This window comes from Pleuronectes platessa, chromosome 6, assembly GCF_947347685.1.
Source record: "Pleuronectes platessa chromosome 6, fPlePla1.1, whole genome shotgun sequence".
Taxonomy (NCBI): domain Eukaryota; kingdom Metazoa; phylum Chordata; class Actinopteri; order Pleuronectiformes; family Pleuronectidae; genus Pleuronectes; species Pleuronectes platessa.
Genome location: NC_070631.1, coordinates 27,270,117 through 27,291,056, shown reverse-complemented (window position 1 = coordinate 27,291,056; position 20,940 = coordinate 27,270,117). Strand labels below are relative to the sequence as shown.

General features: G+C 40.8%; 1 protein-coding gene across 2 annotated transcripts; it reads right to left on the bottom strand.

Annotated features, from left to right (window-relative positions):
- Positions 1-521: 521 nt before the first annotated feature.
- stk38a (serine/threonine kinase 38a) lies at positions 522-20,940 on the bottom strand. 2 transcript variants are annotated; one of them, XM_053424416.1, is made up of 14 exons: positions 20,864-20,940; positions 15,057-15,194; positions 14,162-14,213; positions 13,722-13,844; positions 12,178-12,261; positions 11,957-12,080; positions 11,714-11,868; positions 6,815-6,926; positions 6,624-6,685; positions 5,440-5,557; positions 5,225-5,348; positions 4,916-5,011; positions 3,102-3,196; positions 522-3,011 (listed from the first exon to the last, which is right to left on the bottom strand). In XM_053424416.1, the coding sequence occupies exons 2-14, from the start codon at positions 15,185-15,187 to the stop codon at positions 2,875-2,877; spliced, it is 1,413 nt and encodes a 470-aa protein (XP_053280391.1). In that variant the 5' UTR covers positions 15,188-15,194; positions 20,864-20,940; the 3' UTR covers positions 522-2,874. The 2 variants fall into 2 exon arrangements, with proteins under 2 accessions (XP_053280391.1, XP_053280390.1); XM_053424415.1 differs by having other exon boundaries at positions 522-3,196.

The following is a 20,940-nucleotide window of genomic DNA, read 5'->3' as shown; positions in this document are numbered from 1 at the left end:
AAAAAACAATTATTTAATGTCTTCTCAATTGGAAATTTTGATATCAAGCCTTTTTTATCTATTACATTCACTAAGTATTCAGACCTCTTCATGTTTTTCATTTTATTAAGGCAGCCTAACGATATAATAAAAAAATAGAAATACCACCCTGGAGTTGCACTGGAAGTGGTGTTTGGGGAGGTCACTGTGACCTACACATTTGACCTTGGATAACCAATTCTGATCTGTTCAGCCTGGAGTTGTTTTAAGTGAATGTTTTAGCCACTACTCACTTTATAAAAGGATTAAAGTTTGTGCCAAATGGCCTTATTAATGGTTTATTTAACAGGGTTTAAACTGGGCTCTCAAATACTTTCGCTTTAAGTTTAAAATCAGGTTTAGTTGGTCTCATTGTGGCTCCAGTCTGCTGAAGATCTGATCTTAAGTTGCCAACTGACTGGTTCGGTCTGACTATTCCTCTAGGGGGCACAACACAGGAATTCCAATGAAGACGATCAGATTTGAAGGAAGACACAACTCAATAAGTGCAGAGTAATTCATTGTCAAATAGCAGAAAACAAAAACAGCCACACGCCACAGAGAGAACAGTGGTTTAAATAATGTACACCCACATTCCCAAACCCCCCCTCACTTCTCACTCTCAGGTCACATGTGCTACAGCATACATACACATCTGAGCATTGCATGTGGAGAACATAGCATCCTTTCTCCAGATCATGAAAACATCCACACGCACAATCTGAAACCTCATTCACTCACCCACCAAGTGGCATCATGAAACCAGACCACATGCTCTGCTGCTGGAATCAGACTCATCTGTTGTCTGGTCCTAGCATGCGGAGCAGGAGCATTCCAATAATAGAGTCAAAGAAAAAAGCTCCTTGTGTGCTTTTCTACGTGTTGCAACGTGCTGAGCTTCATCTACACACTACCTGAAGAGGCTTTTTACAACAGATAAGGAAAACATTCAGACTGAGCTGGTGCATACAGAAGATTATTCCTTCCACAAACAGGAAAATGTGAGAAAAGCTTAAAACCAACAACAAAGAGAACTAAATGTCTTTTTTATTTTTACGTGAAAATTATAAAATAACTGGTCTGCTTTAAGTCAAAACTGTATTTAAAATTGATGTAAATCTTACTATATATATAGATATATATATCTATATATATTTCAAAATGTGATTATAAACTAAAAACCAATATGATTCAATTTGGACTTAGTGAGTCAAACCTACAAGAGTTGCTTATAATTTGACTTCATGAATCTTTTTTCAATCGAAAATTTCAACCATGTAAGAGGCCAAATGATTACATTTACGCTGTCAATATTGTCAAAGGTTTCATATTTTCTCCTGGGAAAGGAGAAACTTTCTTCTAGTTGCACATCAGATCAGGACAAAGATGAAAATAAAGGTCCAGACTACTCACACAAACACCATTTTAAAATGATTGTGGCAAAAAAAATAAAAGAGGAACTTCTTCTCCACGACTCCATACAACTTAATTTACATTCATTTTAATCGACAGCATTTTGGATATTGTGTTCACTGGAAAATGTTTAGCCCTGTGCTCCCAGATTTGAAATATCAAACATCCTGACCTCAGGAATGAACAATTATGCTAAATATATTAAAGAAATAAATCTCAACATACGGTTATAATCCAAAACATTTCAATGTCTTGTGAATGTAGCAGCTGAAGCAGAGGTGAATAGGGAAGGGACGGGCTAACATTAACAAGCAGATGTATTTCTCTTCGTCCAGGATCATTTGAGGCCATTTGTCATGGCTGACAATTTTGAATCTGGAACTATTGTCCCCGTTTTTTCTCAGGGTTACATCAATGCAGCAAGTCGATCAACCGAGGAGCTGACACTTTGTCTTGGCGGCTGCAGTGAGTTCAGCAGTTCTATTTTTATATCCATTCATCTAGTTTAATTTAAGTTTGAACGGAAGATGTACTGACGTATGACAAGTTTGTGGCATTAAAATATTACAATGGAGACATTTGTGGGGAAAGTTTTCTTATCGGTCGAATGAAAACACCAATCCAAACAAACCAATGGGCCTGACTTTAGTGATCAGACAATCACATAAGGTGCTCAAGCTAAATTAACATAATGTCAAATGTAAATGTAAAAAGACTCGTGTTTTGTTCCACAAAATGCATCATTTTCATATTCACACTTATCAACAAGCAAATATTCCTAGTACTAGTCTATAAAAGGATAAAAAGTCTAAGTTTAAGGACGTGACGTGTCAGAGAGATGAAGCAGAAAGTCTTTGGTTGGATCGTCTGAAAGAGCCAGCAGCACTGAGCTCTTAGAAGAAACGAGAAACATTTGGACAGAATCCCTGAAGAGCACCTTATTCACTTCAAGTGACAGCTGAACGCAACTTCTGAGTTGACAAGTCATCATAAAGCAAAGAGCGGAGTGGATGTCCTGGTTTAGAACAAGAACCCCTGGTACATGAAACAGACTGGTGCTGGTTTATAGAGAGGGAATGTAGATGATGCTGGTATCAGGAGTGAAGACGTCCCACTGCATCCACTGGTGGAAAAGGCAAGTGGAGAGAATCACAATCACTTTAATCCCACAGTTCTGTTCTCAGGTATAAGCAAGAAGTAGAGAGGTACCCTCGGAAGCATCAGAGAAAGAAGACCTGCAGAGATGAAGGCAGCAGTTCCTATGGTGGAAAGCAATGGATGTAATTGAGCCCCTTTATTATTTGCAAAGTCCTGTGACGAGAATCCTCATCAGTCAGGTACTGGTGAGAACAGGAAGCGTTCTCTTTTCAGGCCTGAAGTTCAGGGGTTTGGACGACTCATTCAGATTTCGTGGCGGTGTTGGATAAAGCCAGTTGAAGGTGCTCATCTCTTTCCTGACTTCATGTAGGACGGTATGGCTCCTCGGGCAGTCAGGCCTTCGAAGCGTTTGTATGTGTAGTTGATGAAGACCCAGTCCTTGTTCTTCAGGTCAACCTCAGTCTGGTTGGACACTGGGGTGGCTGGAGGAGGAAGAGGAGGAGCAGGGTTTTCAAGCATTTCACAGCAGAGGCGTGGAATTTGAAATGTTTTCATAAGGAACAGTACAGTACCTGTAGGTGTTAGGATATCAGAATCAGGGAACTCATCAAAATGGGAGGTGTCGTCGATGCTTTTGATCTCGATGGGAATGGCAGCAGGTCTCTCCCTGGAGAGCAGATCAGTCAAGTTAGAGAAGAGTCAGAGGGGGAAATGTTGCATTTGAGAACTTGGTGAGAACAGAGCTGAGAATCAGCTATGATCTGCACTATGACCCTGGCCTTCATAAAGCAGCTTCAAAGAACACGCAAACATTAGTACAAAACTCATACATGACACAAGGTCAGAGCAGTGGTTCTCAAAGTGGGGGGGCACGGACACTCTCCAGGTCGGGCGCAATGTCACAGACAAAAAAAAAAACGACCGACGACCTGTCACTGGTTAGTGAAAGCTCCCTCAGTGGCGAAATGCTAGGGGCTGGACTGACACACACAAATCAAAAACTGTTTCGTTCCTGATCCACCAATCAAAAGAGGAGTGTTATCATTTGAACGCAAGTTCTTTTTAAAGACTCACTCCTTCCTTAGTAATACCTTCCTGCACTTGCAGTAGGCCTATTCGTAGCCTGATCTAAGGAGTAATTAGCTCCACAGTCTTTTTTAGAAAGCTCATAGCCCCAAGAGCTAGCCTTCTAGCTAGCTAACTTCTTCCAACTGCAGCTAGCCCTTTTCTCCTTAACACCTACATTTACATCTTCAATCATCCACCGTGTTGCAACAAATAAAACACCAGCACTTGAATACTATTCTGTGTCCCTGTCTACATTGTGTACTGTTCATTTTGTTAGGAACCATTGCCTAGCACAGCCTTATTCATTATTCGTGTGCAAGTCGCTCACAGCCACACATACAAACACACTCACAAGACCATGACGTTGCAATTAGAACTTTATAAACATCACACACACTGTATCAGCAAACAAACACTACCATGGACAAGTTTCTGATTCGTAAAAGTCAGGCAACCGATGCGCCAGTTGCGAAGAAGCCAAAGCTTTGCAAATATGACGAGAGCTATTTGCAGTTTGGTTTCACCGTCACTGGCACGACTGAGCAACGTCCTCAGTGTGTTTTGTGTGCCGAGGTGCTGGCAGATGACAGCATGAAGCCATGCAAATTAAAAAGGCATCTCGACACCAAACACCCTGACTTGAAAGAGAAGCCAGTGGACTTCTTTAAAAGGTAAACGTGATGGCCTCTAGCAACAACAATCCACCAATTCCAAGCATAGCACTGTCTCCAAGCTATCTATCTATCTATATATTGTGGTGTAGTTGAGGGCGGTGGTGGCGGGCGGCGCGGGGGCCACTACTACCCCTAACCAGCTTTGGGGGGGCCCAGCTTGCAAAAGTTTGAGAACCCCTGCTCTAGAGACTAAAGATAACCCATTACAATCAATTTAGAGCACCCACATCGTAACGGCTAAAAGGCAGAAAAGCTGTTTTCAGTCATGAACTCCGGAAAATGTCTGGGGACCGGAATTTGTCTTTCAAATATGAAGAACGTAGCAGTAGATTCTCCAGTTAGACGGGTTCACAACAACACAGGAATCTCCGGAGGACTCAGACCAGGTGGTAGTGAAGCAGGTAGAGGCAGGGCAGTTTTTAAAATCTTTGGCAGGAAAAACTCCAAAGATTGTCCGGAGCCAGTGACTAACATTTGTGTTCTCTCTTACAGCCCCTCTAGATAATTTCAGGAGATTAGATTAGAGTTCAGTGAATGCCTGAAAGCAACATACTGTCTCTAGTAGTCTAAGAAGTAGGGAAGATTTCACATGTATCAATGTCGTAAAGTCAAAATTAAGACGAGCGTATGTCAACGGTCCTTACCTGATATGGTCGTAGTCCACGCCCTCAAAGAAAAGATTGGACTTTATCTCTTCGACAGCTACAGCTCCGATCCTGTGCTCCTCCTCACAGCAGAACCTATTCATGACATGTGTTCACTTAAAATCATTCACAGGCACCAGCTCATGCAAACTATTTCAGGTGTCTCAGATCTTTGTTCAAAACCATAACAATGCATCCACCATAAATATACAAAACGAGTGTAAGCACTCATCAGCGTGTGACCATCGGCTGCATCAACAACTATAGTAAGTGTGAGAGGGGTTGGAGATGTCAAGAGGTATATCATACCTGAGGATGAGGTCTTTGGCCTTTTCTGATATTGGAACTTCTGGGGGAAAGGTGAGCGTCTCTCGCCAGTTCATCACTTTCCTGTACGTCTCCTGAGGCGTCTCAGAGCAGAACGGAGGGTAACCTGTAGATCACAAAGACCAGTCATCGTCATTCTGACCACATCTGGTCTAAGTCTCCCGGAGGTAAATGAGATGGTGTGCTTGAGTCATTACCGATCAACATCTCATACATGATGACTCCCAGACTCCACCAGTCGCAGAGCTTGTTGTATCCATTTTGCATAAAGACCTCTGGAGCGATGTAGTCTGGTGTCCCCACTGTGGAGAAAGCCTGACAGGAACAACACAACGTTTGCTATGATGCTTTGTTATGAACATTGAGCATTTGTTTCTTCATCTGAGTTCACGTGTCACATGAGACCATTCTAGATTTGAGTTTCTCCCCTGTGCTTTTCTCACTGGTTTAAATGGAAGAGAAAAGGTGACCAAAAATAAAATCTGAATTTAAAACCATTTAATCACAACTCTGATATTTCCAGTTCACTGTTAATCAAATCGGACCCAACCACACACATGGTCCTGAAGATATAAATTTACTTCTGAGTTGATAAGCATTAGCCTCAATTATTTTTTTTTTGTCACCCAAATTTTTTTTAACAATTTGTAATTGTCAGAGTTAATATCAAACAGCATCACTCTTTGAACATGACTCACTGTGTATTTTTGTGTCTTGAAAAAACCTAATCGATACCTTCTTATTAAATAAGTAATTAATTACATGATCTAAATGTTAGGCAGTCAGTAAACTGGCACTGTTTCTGGACTAACAATGTGTTAATCTCGACCGAGTTTTCTTTTGAGTTTCAATTATTTTTAATGTAAGCTTAACCAAAATGTGTTTGGGAAAGAATTCAAAATGATATATAAAGCCTGTTTAATTTGTATTCATATTTATCACCTAGATAAATCATAAAAATGGATTCTAAATGACGTTGGTATATTGTAAAGCCTGTGAAACAGATGTTGAAGTGTTGAGTCAAAAAAGTTAATATTTGTGGGGCTGGATATTACTACAAAATAACTTGTTTTGAGAAATTAACACATTACTTTACAGGAATGTTTTCAATTTAAAAAATGAGTTAAAGACACAAATAAAGACATATTCCAATCCACATCAATTAAGAAATAAATCGTAATATTAGTTGACTTATTGCATTATTCCCTTTTGTGAAAAACACTAAGGTGTCAGGTGGGGGTAAATTTACCCTTTTTATTTTAAACTGTAATCTATATGCTCATAAGTTCCCTACACAATCTTCATAAATGTGTATGAAAAGCCAGCTCTTGTTAAATATGACCAAAATGCTGTCAAAATATTATCATATGTTCAGACGTACCAGCTGCCTCCTGTTCCTCTTCCATGTCTCTGCTTTCCTCTTGGAGTTCATGTTCTGGAAGGCTGTAGAGAGAGCGCAGCGAAATATCAAAACTGACACCCTTGTGTTGTAATAAGGACCTTAATGTGTAATGAATGTGAGCTGAGGTAGCGTGCAGACTTTAGATGAAATAAAAGAAAAGGTTTACTGACTTTGCTTACTGAGGTCACTGGGCAGGCTGTGGTTCAGATTTTTGTAGAACTCAGTGCGGTGAGCCCTCTTCAGCCCAGTGCAAAGACCAAAGTCAGACAGCTTCACGTGACCCTGGAAACACACGAAACACAATATTCTAACACTGAGGTCTGTATCACCAGAGGTGTAAAGTAACGAATTACATTTACTCACGTTACTGTAATTGAGTCGTTTTTTGTGTACTTTGTAATTTTTTGAGTAGCTTTTGAAATGGGTAATTTTACTTTTACTTAAGTAGATTTTGACTGAAGTATTGTACTTCGCTACATTGGAAATTACAGCCGTTACTGAGTAAAAAAAAAAAACAGTTCAAGGCGCAAGGTAATTCTCACTGCAGTGGTAGATGCTGCATAGAGTGGATGACGTTCCCTCACGTGCACGTTCAACATATGAAAACTGATCGTAAAGCTCACTGTTCGAGAAAAATATGCGCAACACTGCACAGGGAGCCACTGCTGAGCGGCTGCAGAGCCGCGGGTGGCCGACCTTGTCTACGGCGAAAGAGCGATTTGTTTACTGCTCCGCCGTTAAAGACATGCTGACGTCAAAACATTAGTTCGGCTATAATATTAGTTCCGCCTCGCATTTTCCCCTCCCGGCCGCGCGCGCACATGTTATGCTACCGCACAGTTTGAGAATCACTGCGCTACACAGGGCCGGCCCTAGCACATTTGGTGCTCTATGCAAGCTTCACTCCTGGCGGCCCCCCCCCCCAGACTGCATTTCTTTTCAAATAAACAAAGATCGCAACAACATGGTGCAAGCATTCGATTTAGACAGCGGAAAACATTCCGTAACGTTTTAGCTAGACTTCAGATAATATGAACGTGTTCACCGTTCAAATTCATTATTTATCATTAAGTTGCGTTCAGTTCAACGTTCTCATAAAAATGAACGTCTTCAATGAACGCGTTCTTTTGAACTCGTTCATGAACAACACTGCCTGAAACTCAACACTGGCCTACCTGCCCTGCCGCCTGCGAGCTACTCTTCAGCTGTGCTGGATTGCTGTTCACTGCAAAGCGAGCCCGGATGAGCTCTACTCACCTTGAAAATCAGCTGCTGCTCAAACTCAACAAGAAGTTTGTAGACTAGTGCTCTAAAGGTGGACCAAAGTTTAACCAAAAGTTTAAATATACAGTGCGACAGTGGCATTTTAACTTTTTATTTTAGCTGTCATGTGGATCATGTCTTCACATGTCCTCCCAAAAGTTCTTAAATGTTGTGTGGACATGTTAAATGTTTAATGTTTGACATGTTTAATGTCATTGCACTTATATTTGTAAAGATTCTCCTTTAATTAAAAATAACAGTTTTTGGATTGGATTTATGACCCCTTGTCCTTTTTTGCACTGTATAGGAGCGGCCTCCATCAAGTTGTTGGAAGTAACTAAGTAACTTTTACTTAAAGTACATTTTAAATGAACTACTTTTTACTTTTACTTGAGTAGATTTTTAGATGGGTACTTTTACTTGTACTTGAGTAAAATTTCATCAAAGTAAAGCTACTTTTACTTGAGTACAATATTTCAGTACTTTTTACACCTCTGTGTATCACACAGTGCGAGCCCATAACCAAGTTCAGTACAGTGCTGCAAACTAAGTCTTCAGTAAATGGTTTGTATTTATATAGCGCTTTTCTAGTCTTGATGGCCACGCAAACCTCTTTACAGTACAGTTTTACATTCACACACACATTCATACAGTGCATCTACTAGCAGCACTTTGTTGTTCTATGAGGGGCAATTCGGAGTTCAGCATCTTGCCCAAGGACACTTTGGCATGCAGATGGGGAAGACTGGGGATCAAACTGCAGACCTTCAGGTATGAGGACGACTGCTCTACCCCTCACCCACAGTCAGCGCAATCATAAATATGTGTGTTTCATATGTAGAATGGTGGTAAGATGAGGGGCAGTGCCTCTCTCTATGTAGCTGATAAACAATGCTGGTGGCTGGCAGTGTGATTGCGAATATCACTGTCTTGTTGCGACTATGGGAAACTGTGTAACCCTATCTGCATGTAGGTTTGCAGCAGCATTTGTGGAGTTCGCCAGCCCACAACCCATGTAATGTTAGCTGCAGTCTGACTTTTTTATCTGTATCAGGGTATAGGTTTGTATATGTGTGAGGGGTCGTGTGAGGGGGCCTAAAAACAAGGGTCTGCTAACAGATTATTAACAGGATTATTTGGGCTGTTAAATTTTTTGAATTACTCTGACAGGTAATGTTGCTTCCTAGTTAACTTAGCTACAAACTAACGAAGATCTCTTCTGTATTCTATAAAAACAAATAACTTACTGTCTCTAGTTTTTTTGGATGCTCTTTTTTTGATGATATTTTACAATAGTAACTGCTCAAAAAAATGAAGATTAACACTTTAATCACACATCAGATCTTGATGAACCAATTATTCAAGATAAAAATCGTTACTGATTTACATTCTATAATTTGTGTGAACAAAATGATGTAACAACCGTTATTGAAAACCAAAATCATCAACCCATTGAGGGCTGGATTCAAAATCATACCTAAAATCAAAGAAAAAATGGAAATCACAGGTTGATCCAACCTGCATGAATTTTATCCCAGCAAAACATAATGTGACTCAGTACTGTGTATGGCCCCCACGTGCCTGTAGGCAAACCAGTGTCTCCCCCTTGCACAAAAGAGCAGATACTGGTCTTAATGGTGAGATGATGCTCTTCTACAGCCCTGTCAAGCTCTCCTTGTGTAACTGTCTCCTGGTATCTCCTCCATGCTTTTGAGACTGAGCTGGGACACAGCGCAAACTGGACTACCTGTGCAACCCGATTGGGCTGCAGGTACCGCATCATGCTACCAGTAGTGACAAGGACACTAGCAGAACACAAAATTAGAGAATATTCAGTCAGGAAGGATAATTAGAGAGCAGTTGTCTGTGGCAACACATGCAAAACCATTCTCTTTTTGGGGGGTTTCTTGCTTCTGCCTCTTGCACCTGTTCTCACTTTCATTTGCACCAAAGCAGGTGAAGCTGATTACTATCTCATCTCATCTCATCTCATTTTCGTCCGCTTATCCGGGGTCGGGTCGCGGTGGGAGCAGCTCAAGCAGGGGGCCCCAGACTTCCCTTTCCCGGGCCACATTGACCAACTCTGACGGGGGGATCCCGAGGCGTTCCCAGGCCAGTGTTGAGATATAATCTCTCCACCTAGTCCTGGGTCTTCCCCGAGGTCTCCTCCCCACTGGACGTGCCTGAAACACCTCCCAAGGAAGGCGCCCAGTGGGCATCCTTACCAGATGCCCGAACCACCTCAGCTGACTCCTTTCTAAGTACAGGAGCAGCGGCTCTAATCCGAGTTCCTCACGGATGGCTGAGCTTCTCACCCTATCCCTAAGGGAGACGCCAGCCACCCTTCTGAGAAAACTCATCTCGGCCGCTTGTACCCGCGATCTCGTCCTTTCGGTCATCACCCAGCCCTCATGACCATAGTATCACTTGTGCTTCCTAAATGCACAGATTGATATCAATGAAGTTTAACTGACTTGCTGTTTTTTTTTTTTTTAGTTCAGTTCCTTGACAGTGAGTCTCACACAGCATGTCATACAATATTACAAGTGTAGACCAAATAAAAAGAAAACACAAATGGCCGAAGGGTTATCCTAATGGGTTCACAGTTTCATATTCAATCCAGCTTGTCCAGTCAAATGTCAACAGAATGTTCATTTTAACAGATAGATTATAACAGGTGTCCATCTTGCTAAGTAAATGTCCATCTGGAGTCTTTGGCTTGCAACTACAGCCTGGAGCCCCTGGGGCCACTGGTCCATGGTAGGTGGGTGGGGCCTGATCCAGTTTACTGTGATAATTTTGTGGGAAATTAACATCATTACTCTGATCATATACAATTCGTTTTTCCCTAGCCCCCTTGAAGGTGTAGCTCCCAAAATCAGCTATTGTGGGTCAAGTCTAAGTTCAAGATCTCACATATCTCCCTCTTCACCTCCTCCCAGAACTTCTGTAATTCAGGGCAATCCCAGAAAATGTGAGAAAAGTCCCCTACTAGACCACAACCTCTCCAGCAGAGAGGGGAATACTTCTTGTCATACTTAGCTATTAGGGGTGTTTTAAAATATCTCAATCTTAGCTTCCAACTAAATTCTCTGCAGGCTGGAATACTGAAACATATTGCATTTAATATAATACTTAGCTTTAGTTATCCCTTTCTGTGTTTCTTCAGAGGGAATAATTGCTTTGCTGTGGAGTTCAGTGATCCAGTCCTTCTCCAGGATCACTTACTCTATCTTTACATAAACTTATGTACAGTGACATTAGCCGTTTTTCAGACATGAACTTTGGATAATGTCCGCGGAATTAAGTCCAGACTTTCACCTGAGTTGGTCTTTCACACATGAACAGCAGTGCAAGAGATACTCCGCTCTGACGCATTCATTACACAGGAATCTCTGGTGCGCTCAGGTAAGGGCTGGTGCAGCAGGCAGAGGCAGGGTGTGGTTTGGTGTAATAACTCTACTGCGGAGATGATGTGTTTTTGTATACAGCACACGTGTATTGCATCATCCTGAGATATTTGTTATCTTTTAGTTTTTTCCATCTGTCTCATGTTAAAAACATCCCTCGGAGGATATCCTACTGTGTTCTCATGTCAGCTCATTTAGACATAAGACACAAGAGTTTTTACTAGGCAGGCTGGCTGTGATCATCCAGGGAAAGTCCGGAGGCTTGGACTTTTGCATTTTTACATACAGTTCCTTGGTAGTATGTCAGCAGGTTCTGCAGATTTGAGTGCATGCCCGGCAGAAGCTAAACTGATCTGTATCTAGTCTACTGAAAACAGTAAATGAAAACTGAGTCACCCTGGAGTCCAGCAGCAGGTTGTCTGGTTTGATGTCTCGGTGGATGAACCCCAGCTGGTGGATGGAATCGATGGCCAGCACTGTCTCTGCTATGTAGAACTGAGTGGCTTCTTCTGTCAGAGTGTCTTTCTTCATCAGCAGAGTCATCATGTCACCTGCAGCACAGCAGCCGAAACAGTCAGATTTACAGTCAGGAGAAATGGATTAAAACAGATGACAGTGTTATTGGGTTAGAGGTCAAACCTCCAGGCAAGAACTCCATGATGAGGTAGAGGTTCATCTTATCCTGGAAGCTGTAGAACATCTTGACAACCCACAGACTGTCTGCCTCTACCAGAATATCGCGCTCAGCACGAATATGACCAACCTAACAGACAGGGACAACCAGAAACCCAGGCGGGTTCAAAAATGTCATTCACAAACAACAGCAGTAGTATTCCAGTTTGAGCATTTTGCTGCCTCACCTGTTCTTTCTCCAGCATGTCAGCTTTACGGAGTATCTTCATGGCATATACATGACCGGTGTCTTTCTTCTGAACCAGACGGACCTAGAGGCAAACACAGCAAAGCTCAGACCACATCAACAGATGCTTAATCAGTGGAAAATCGTCTTTGGTCTCTCAACCAGTCGTGCTGCATTTTACACCCATCTCTTAGCACTTATGTTTTTATCCTTATACTGACATTTATGATTCCAGTGAATGATTGCCAGTGTGTAAAATGCTGTCTAGAGATTTTACCAGAAGATCTGTACTACAAATTTAGCATCTGCTTTAATGTGACAAGTGGTCACAGTCCATTCTGTGACAGAGTTATGTTGTCTAAAGAGCAGAAGCCGTTGTATCGGATCATAATGATGTCAGGGTCAAACTGACCTTAGACCTTTTGCATATAAAGTCATCATTTTATGTTCTAAAATTATGTCTTGAATTTTATAAATTCTTGCAACATGGCCAAAGATGCGCCTTGTGGTGTCAAAGTGATCTACGACCACTACATTCTAATCACTTTATTCGAGAGGCCATGAAGAAATTCCCTCAGGACAATCCTGAGTAATTATTCCAACCAGAATGGGATGGATGGGTGGACTGATGGCTAAATACAAGCAGTCGACACATTTGACTTAATGCGGTGCTTCGCAGCTCTGACTTAACAATGCATGCTTGACTTAAAGCAATGCATGCTGGTAAGAAATTGTGTCCAACTATTGCCGGTGCTGCAGAACACCACCATGTCACATGACATAACTTGCAGCTGCAGGATGGCTTAATGGACAGGGATCCATCTCTAGTTAGAACTAGGGCTGAACTATATATCGAAAATCTATCGTTATGGCGATATCAACGTGTGCCATAGAGGTATTGCAAAAGATGGCAAAAACTGTGATAAATGGTGTTTTATGCGCCACACATTCACAATCTCCATGTCAATATATTTTGTCAATCAGATAGAGCCAGTCCGCCTCCTCCAACAAAATGCTCCCGTGTGGAAACATATGTCCCGAGTTGAATTCATCACTATGAGCGGTTGATTATATAAGATAAGTGTGTAGCTGTGTTGTGATCCCACAACCTGAGGGAAAAGTAACTCTGCACAGACACACTCTCAACTGCTGTGATTCTGCATTTTGCCTGAGTGGTTATATATATATATTTTGTAATGAATCTTGACTTTCTATTGCTCATAGCTTAAGAACTTCAGATGTGGCCGTGTAAGATATAAGACCAGGGGGGACAGTTGTGTAGAAAGACATTGTTGGTATGACCTGAGTGTTTGTGTGTGTTGTCACAGATAAAAGAGTATCTTCTCTGCGTGCCACTGTGATCCAACAGATTCACTAGTGAAGGGGTGTTTATTATTAAGTCTAATGCGGTGTCTGTCCAACTGGTCCATCACCTTTGATGATGTCATCAGTGCTATCATCTACAGTTGTCAAACATAACAAATTCACCATATTAAAATAAACTAGTAGCCGTTTTTTTTACACTGTGTGTAAAAGGGTATTTACCTCTCCAAAAGCTCCTCGGCCAATCACCTTCAGGGACTCAAAGTCTTCCAGACCCAGGCGAGTTCGTTTCAGACGCAGAAACTCTGTCTCTTTCCTTGCATGCTGAGAGCGCCGAATACGTTTCTGCAGAGCACAAACCATACTTTTAAATTTATATATATATACACCAACCAACTACTTAAAAACCGAAAACACCTATCGTTCTGATTATTAAAAAATCTGCCACATCTGTACAAGAGGCAACAGTGGATCAAACACTTGTGAAGAAAGTCATAATGAATACTAAAATACTGTTCACTCAAAGACAACAAACATCAAGCACCTCACAGTATTGTTTCAGCAAGCCTCATGATCTGACCAACACTTTGACGAAAGTCCTTTGACAGAGTTAACACATACTGCAACAGAGCATTGTGGGAAACCCTGCAGATGTAACTCACCTCTTCATCAGCCAAGCCCTCCTGATCCATCACTTTCTCCAGCTTCTGCTGTCTGGAAAGACAATTACTTGTGTTTTATAGCAACCAAATAGAGTATGCACCCCCATTATATAATTTGGCATATAGCATTATATTATATAGAAATAAGGCAAAATCACAAAAACTTCACTGCCACTTTGTGAAAAAATGTACAACGATTCCGAGCAAAAGGAGAGACAATACAACAGAGTATTGGGGCCATATTGAAGGAAAAAAATATTTTGAAAGACTAATTTTTTGGGGGGGGAAATCCTAATATTATAAGTTAAATGGCATATTTTAATGAAAAAAACTATATATACCATTTCAAGGGGAAAAAAGAAGGAAATGTGCAACAAAGGGAAAACTGTGAAGGCCAAAGTTTCACTCGTTCTGATTCATTGATCGTTTAAGAACTACAAAATTCCTTTGAATAGCACACAGATGTAACCTCGCCTTAGAGTTGACCACTACCAAACATTTCAGCATCCAAAAAAAGGCAATTTCCTCCAAGTCTGTGTGGTTTTTCTTCTGAAGAGACACTTTCCTGCAAATATAAGTATCTCAAAGTGTAGATACGCATATTGTGGTTGCAATGTGTGAAAACCTATACTAAAGTATAACTGTAGTATATAGTGCTGTCCTTGGTGCAGAACCTTAAGTTAAGGAGGTTAAACTCTAGTTATATTAGGGTAGAATTTGAAGATATAGTTATTTTTCAGTTTCACTATAAGATAAAACGATAGTTGAAGAGTAAAGTGGATTTCAAACATTGGGGTCACATTTAATCCGGGCACATCTATCGGCAGCACTGCAAAAACTCAGCATGTAGCCATTTAAAAATCCCATATGTCAATGTGAAAGTCTTGGACATTACCTCATCTCTCTCTCCTCATGTTGGGCAATAAGGTTGCTGTAGAAGTTCTCCAGGGTCACTTTGGCCATAGTGACCCTCTCCTTAGTGTGGTTACTCATGGAGGAGCATGAGCTCTGGCCGGTCATCGCCATGCTTTACCTTCAAATACATGAAAACAACAAAGTGAGCCGAATGTCCACCATAAAGTACACAGTCCACCTTTTGTCAGTCCATATTGCTGCCACACAGGCTGAGCAAAAGTAAATGGTAAATGGTTTTGTATTTATATAGCGCTTTTCTAGTCTTGATGACCACTCAAAGCGCTTTACAGTACAGTTTTACATTCACACACACATTCATACAGTGCATCTATTCGCAGCACTTTGTTATTCTATGGGGGCCATTCAGGGTTCAGCATCTTGCCCACAGTCATTTCGGCATGCAGAAGGGTCAGACTGGGGATCGAACTGCCGACCTTCAGGTTGGAGGACGACCAATCTACCCCCTCAGCCACAGCACTGTACCATTGAGACGAAAGACGCTGGATGAGATAATGGATTGCTGTTAGAAGAAGCCGAGTAGGCTGCAATGTCTGCTCTATTAAATGTAATAAATACAATGATGTCTACCCAGAGAAAGAGGAAGGAAAGCTATGGGCTCTGCTGCCTGAAAAGAGCAATAACATTGTGACATGCAGTTATGAAGAAATAATGACGAAATTGGATTTGTGCAATGCTAGCAGATTCCATATTTGAGGCAGATGCGATTTAAGGGAAACTGAGCTCATATTTGAATCTACATTTACATTGTAATCTAATCGCATACTGCAGTCAATACACTCGCATGTAGTACATTGTGTACTGTACAGAGTATCCTGATTGGTATAGTGCATATATTTCCAGCAGGGTAATGTCTCAAATCAAGCACGTTGGTTGTGCATTCACCAGAGAGGACGATCACAACATGCGTTCACAATTGTCAGCCATCTACAAATATTTTCATGCCGCTTCAGAAATGTTTTATGCGAGTTGCCCTCATGGAACTAAAGCTGTAAACTGTGCGAGAAAACCTCTGGTGTGGTGCATTATTCAAAAGGTAATAAGGTAGAGCTGTCACAATAACAAATATTGTTGCACGATATTAGTCCCAGAAATTATTGTGATAAATTGTATTATTGTCATCATTGTGAAACCGTTTTAAACCACTATTATAATGAGAGTATTATAGCATAATCATGCAAGTACATCCTTTCAAAGATAAATGAACTTAATTCTGGCAAAAAAACAAACCATTTAAATGTTTGGCACACCGGTGCGATCAAAGAAAATGTTAAGTTGCACTTCACAGACTTTTGGTCGCACGTCTCACACTCAGTGGTGTATAAAGTACTTGAAATCCATACTTGAGTAAAAGTACAGATATCTTACCTGAAAGTGACTCCAGTAAAAGTAAAGGTCACCCGTAAGAAAATGACTTGAGTAAAAGTCTTAAAGTAGCTCATATTAAATGTACTTAAGTATCAAAAGTATCTGGTGTTGAAATCTACTTAAGGATCAAAAGTAAAAGTACCAATCGTAAAAATGCAAAGTGCTTTTTATAGTAGGCCCAACAGACACAAAACAACCAAAAATTCTGCTCTTCAGGCTTTATTTCTACTGACTGAAAAATTATAAAAAGAAATATACAGATAAAGTATAATTTTACATTTCAGTAACCAGAATGATACACAATGCCCCTTATGATAACAGCAAAAGGAAACAAGTTCTAGGCACACATACAGTGCCTTGCATAAGTATTCACCCCCTTTGGACTTTTCTACATTTTGTCATGGTATAACCACAGATTAAAATTTATTTCATCGTGAGTTTATGTAATGGACCAACACAAAATAGTGCATCATTTGGAAGTGGGGGGAAATATTACATGGATTTCACAATTATTTAGAAAATAAAAATCTGAAAAGTGTTGAGTGCATATGTATTCACCCCCTTTACTGTGAAACCCCTAACAAAATTCTGGTGCGACCAATCGCATTCACAAGTCACATTTGCAAGTCACATAATTAGTAAATAGGGTCCACCTGTCTGCAATTTAATCTCAGTATAAATACACCTGTTCTGTGACGGACTCAGAGTTTGTTGGAGATCATTACTGAACAAACAGCATCATGAAGACCAAGGAGCTCACCAAACAGGTCAGGGATAAAGTTGTGGAGAAATATGAAGCAGGGTTAGGTTATAAAAAACCATCCAGAGCTTTGAACATCTCTCTGAGCACCATAAAATCCATCATAAGAAAATGGAAAGAATATGGCATAACCGCAAACCAACCAAGAGGAGGCCGTCCACCCAAACTGAAGAGTCGGACAAGGAGAAAATTAATCAGAGAAGCAACCAGGAGGCCCATGGTTACTCTGGAGGAGTTGCAGAGATCCACAGCTGAGGTGGGTGAATCTGTCCACAGGACAACTATTAGTCGTCTACTCCACAAATCTGGCCTTTATGGAAGAGTGGCAAGAAGAAAGCCATTGTTGAAAGGGATCCATAAAAAATCCCGTTTGGAGTTTGCCAGAAGCCATGTGGGAGACACAGCAAACATGTGGAAGAAGGTGCTCTGGTCAGATGAGACCAAAACTGAACTTTTTGGCCTCAATGCAAAACGCTATGTGTGGCGAAAACCCAACACTGCCCATCACCCTGAGCACACCATCCCAACAGTGAAACATGGTGGTGGTAGCATCATGCTGTGGGGATGCTTCTCTTCAGCAGGTACAGGGAAACTGGTCAGAATAGAGGGAAAGATGGATGAAGCCAAATACAGGGAAATCCTTAAAGAAAATCTGATGCAGTCTGCAAAAGACTTGAGACTGGGGCGGAGGTTCATCTTCCAGCAGGACAATGACCCTAAACATACAGCCAGAGCTACAAAGGAATGGTTTGGATTAAAGAATGTTAATGTCTTAAAATGGCCCAGTCAAAGCCCAGACCTCAATCCAATAGAGAATCTATGGCAAGACTTGAAGATTGCGGTTCACAGACGGTCTCCATCCAATCTGACTGAGCTTCATCTTTTTTGCCAAGAAGAATGGACAAACCTTTCCATCTCTAGATGTGCAAAGCTGGTAGAGACATACCCCAAAAGACTTGCAGCTGTAATTGCAGCGAAAGGGGGTTCTACCAAGTATTGACACAGGGGGGTGACTACTTATGCACCCAACAGATGTCAACTTTTTTGTTCTCATTATTGTTTGTGTCACAATAAAATTTATTTTGCACCTCCAAAGTACTATGCATGTTTTGTTGATCAAACGGGAAAAAGTTTATTTAAGTCTATTTGAATTCCAGTTAGTAACAGTACATAATGGGAAAAAGTCCAAGGGGGGTGAATACTTATGCAAGGCACTGTAATAGGATAGTTCTCCTCTTTTGTTTACAACCTGCACAGTGCTAGTACAGAGAAGAAAAAAATCACTGGACACAGTCTAGTTTTGCTGCAGGCTAAATTTCAGACAGAATAATAAAGACTGAACCGAGCTCCTGCATGAGCATCTGGATAATTCTAAAGGGAATAAATGGATGGGAAATGTGCTCACGTTGATTAAGTCCCTGCCCTTTGAACACACATCACTACTACCCATTGGATGGGTTAGTGAGGTCCTTGGATCGGCCCTGGCGGAGCGCTGAGAAGACGATCAAACTTGACTATCTAGAGGAAGTAAAACTCTTAACAAAGTTTCTGAAACACGCCGACGGACCTGCACATCTCCCGACACAGCGGCAAGATTCTAATGGGATTTGGATTGCTTGTGGTGGGAATTGTTGGGTTCCTCTTTAATATTGTCAGGTCAATAATGTGTATTGTGATTCTGAGCAGTAAAAATGTTATTGAATTATATAACCATAGTATTTTATGCTTTTGCTTCATTGTAGAACTATGTTCTTTGTCTCACTGGCCCTGTTCAGACCTGGTATCAACATCCATCCTGAAAACTCCCATCAAGTGGTCAGTTCTACGTTTGTCATTTCACACCCGACAGTACAATTTATCCTGAATGGGTCTTCTGTGACCACTTGTGATTGGATCTAACTTCCCTGCTCGCAAATAATCACAAATGTCCTGTGTTCACATAGACTTAATTATACTGTTTTTATCCAGTCTGAGTACAAAGGTGTGTCTTATGTCAATTTGTCTGTGTGCATGAGTGAGATAGAAAGGAGGCAGTGAATAAAGCTCGTACAGCAATGCTGTCAAGAAAAGAGTTTATCAATTTAAGGAAAGCTTCAGTCAATATGTAGTGAACAGTGTTGATATTGTGGTAAATCGATGTATGGCCATTGAGAAACGATAAAGTTTGTCTGATTAATTGTGAAATGGTAGCAGGTTGGAAGATGCAGTTAATTAGGTGGTCTTTCCTGGCCCAGGACGGTTTGATGTTCACACAGCATAATCAATGTGGTCAGATGCGTCCCGGACCATCTCCAAGTGGTTGGATCTTCGAATGCACTTGGGTGCATTGTAATTAGAACTGACCATTTATGATCACATCTCTGAAGACGGGTGTTAATAAAAGGTATTGAATCAGATAGAATCTGTCATGATCTTTTTTTAAATTGCATTTTGATCTAGTATTTTAACTTAATTTCTTGCATGTTTTATTTAGTTGCTAAATAAATGTCCACATATATTTCTATCAAACATTAACGACCAATTCATTTAACTAAATCATTTCATGTTTCAACTTTCATAAAGGTGATGGACATAATAATTATGAAAAGGAATATACTGTTATATAATTCAAAACTCATTATAGAGAGAAAACCTGATACAGTTACGACCCTACATAAAATATGGGGATGTTTTGTTATCACAAAACCTTTACAATGGGGGTTACATGCAAATTATTGTGGTGGTGTCAAGCTTCCCGAAATAGAAACCATGTGTTTGTTGTTATACTGAACCGCTTCATATTAACCAGTGAGCAGTTTCATTTTATTAATAACGAGCAGTATGTATCTTCAGCCTTGTATTGATGATAATCTATATGCTTGTAGCGTTTCATGCCACCTGACCGTAGGTTTAGGTAACGTATTTTGTACAGAATTTTAACGAGGGCGCATCGTGTCGTCCTCCATAAAGACATATAGTGTTGCTAACTATTTAAAAAACATATAGTGAAGCTAATTTTGCTCAGCTCTGTGAACCAGTCAGCGTAAACACCACATAGCCTCTGAAGTTGTTCCTCTCGGTTGCAACGTAGCCATTCATCACCCACAGAACAAGCAGATACGAACTTAACTTAACATTTAAGGTGCTTAAACGTTATCTTGGCTCAAATATGATATATAATGGTAGGTTTGCGCAGCTCCCGATATCCAATAGCCTTATAAACAACAACTTTAACCAGCTAACTTCAGTTAGCTTGCTAGTTAGCTATTAAAGTTCCTGACTGGGTGAAGTCAGAAGATAAAGTATGACACTAAACCGGAAACCTTATTCAAAATAAAACTGACCCGCTTAAGAAGGACAGTTTCTCACCCGTTCGTTATTAGGAACTTTATTTTGAAAGCTTTCGTCGGAAAACCTCGATCTTCACTTTCAAGAACTTGACAACCCGAAGTTACCCAAAGCAAACAGCAAAGGGAAAGTTAGCTCGCCAACGTTAGCTACTTCTCTGCTAAAACACCTCGAGTCGTCTGTTTTCAAATACAAGGTTGTACGGTAGTGTGTCGACAGTTCATTTGGTGTAAAGGTTAAAGAAAGAAAACAGCCGACATGTTGTCCGTTAGTCTGTTTGTTGTGTATTTTCAGAGTTGTCTTTGTTCGCTTACCTTGGTCGAAGGTGCGGTGCCTGCCGTCTCTTCCTCTGTGTCACTGAGTACTGCGTGTCACCATCATTCAAAACTCA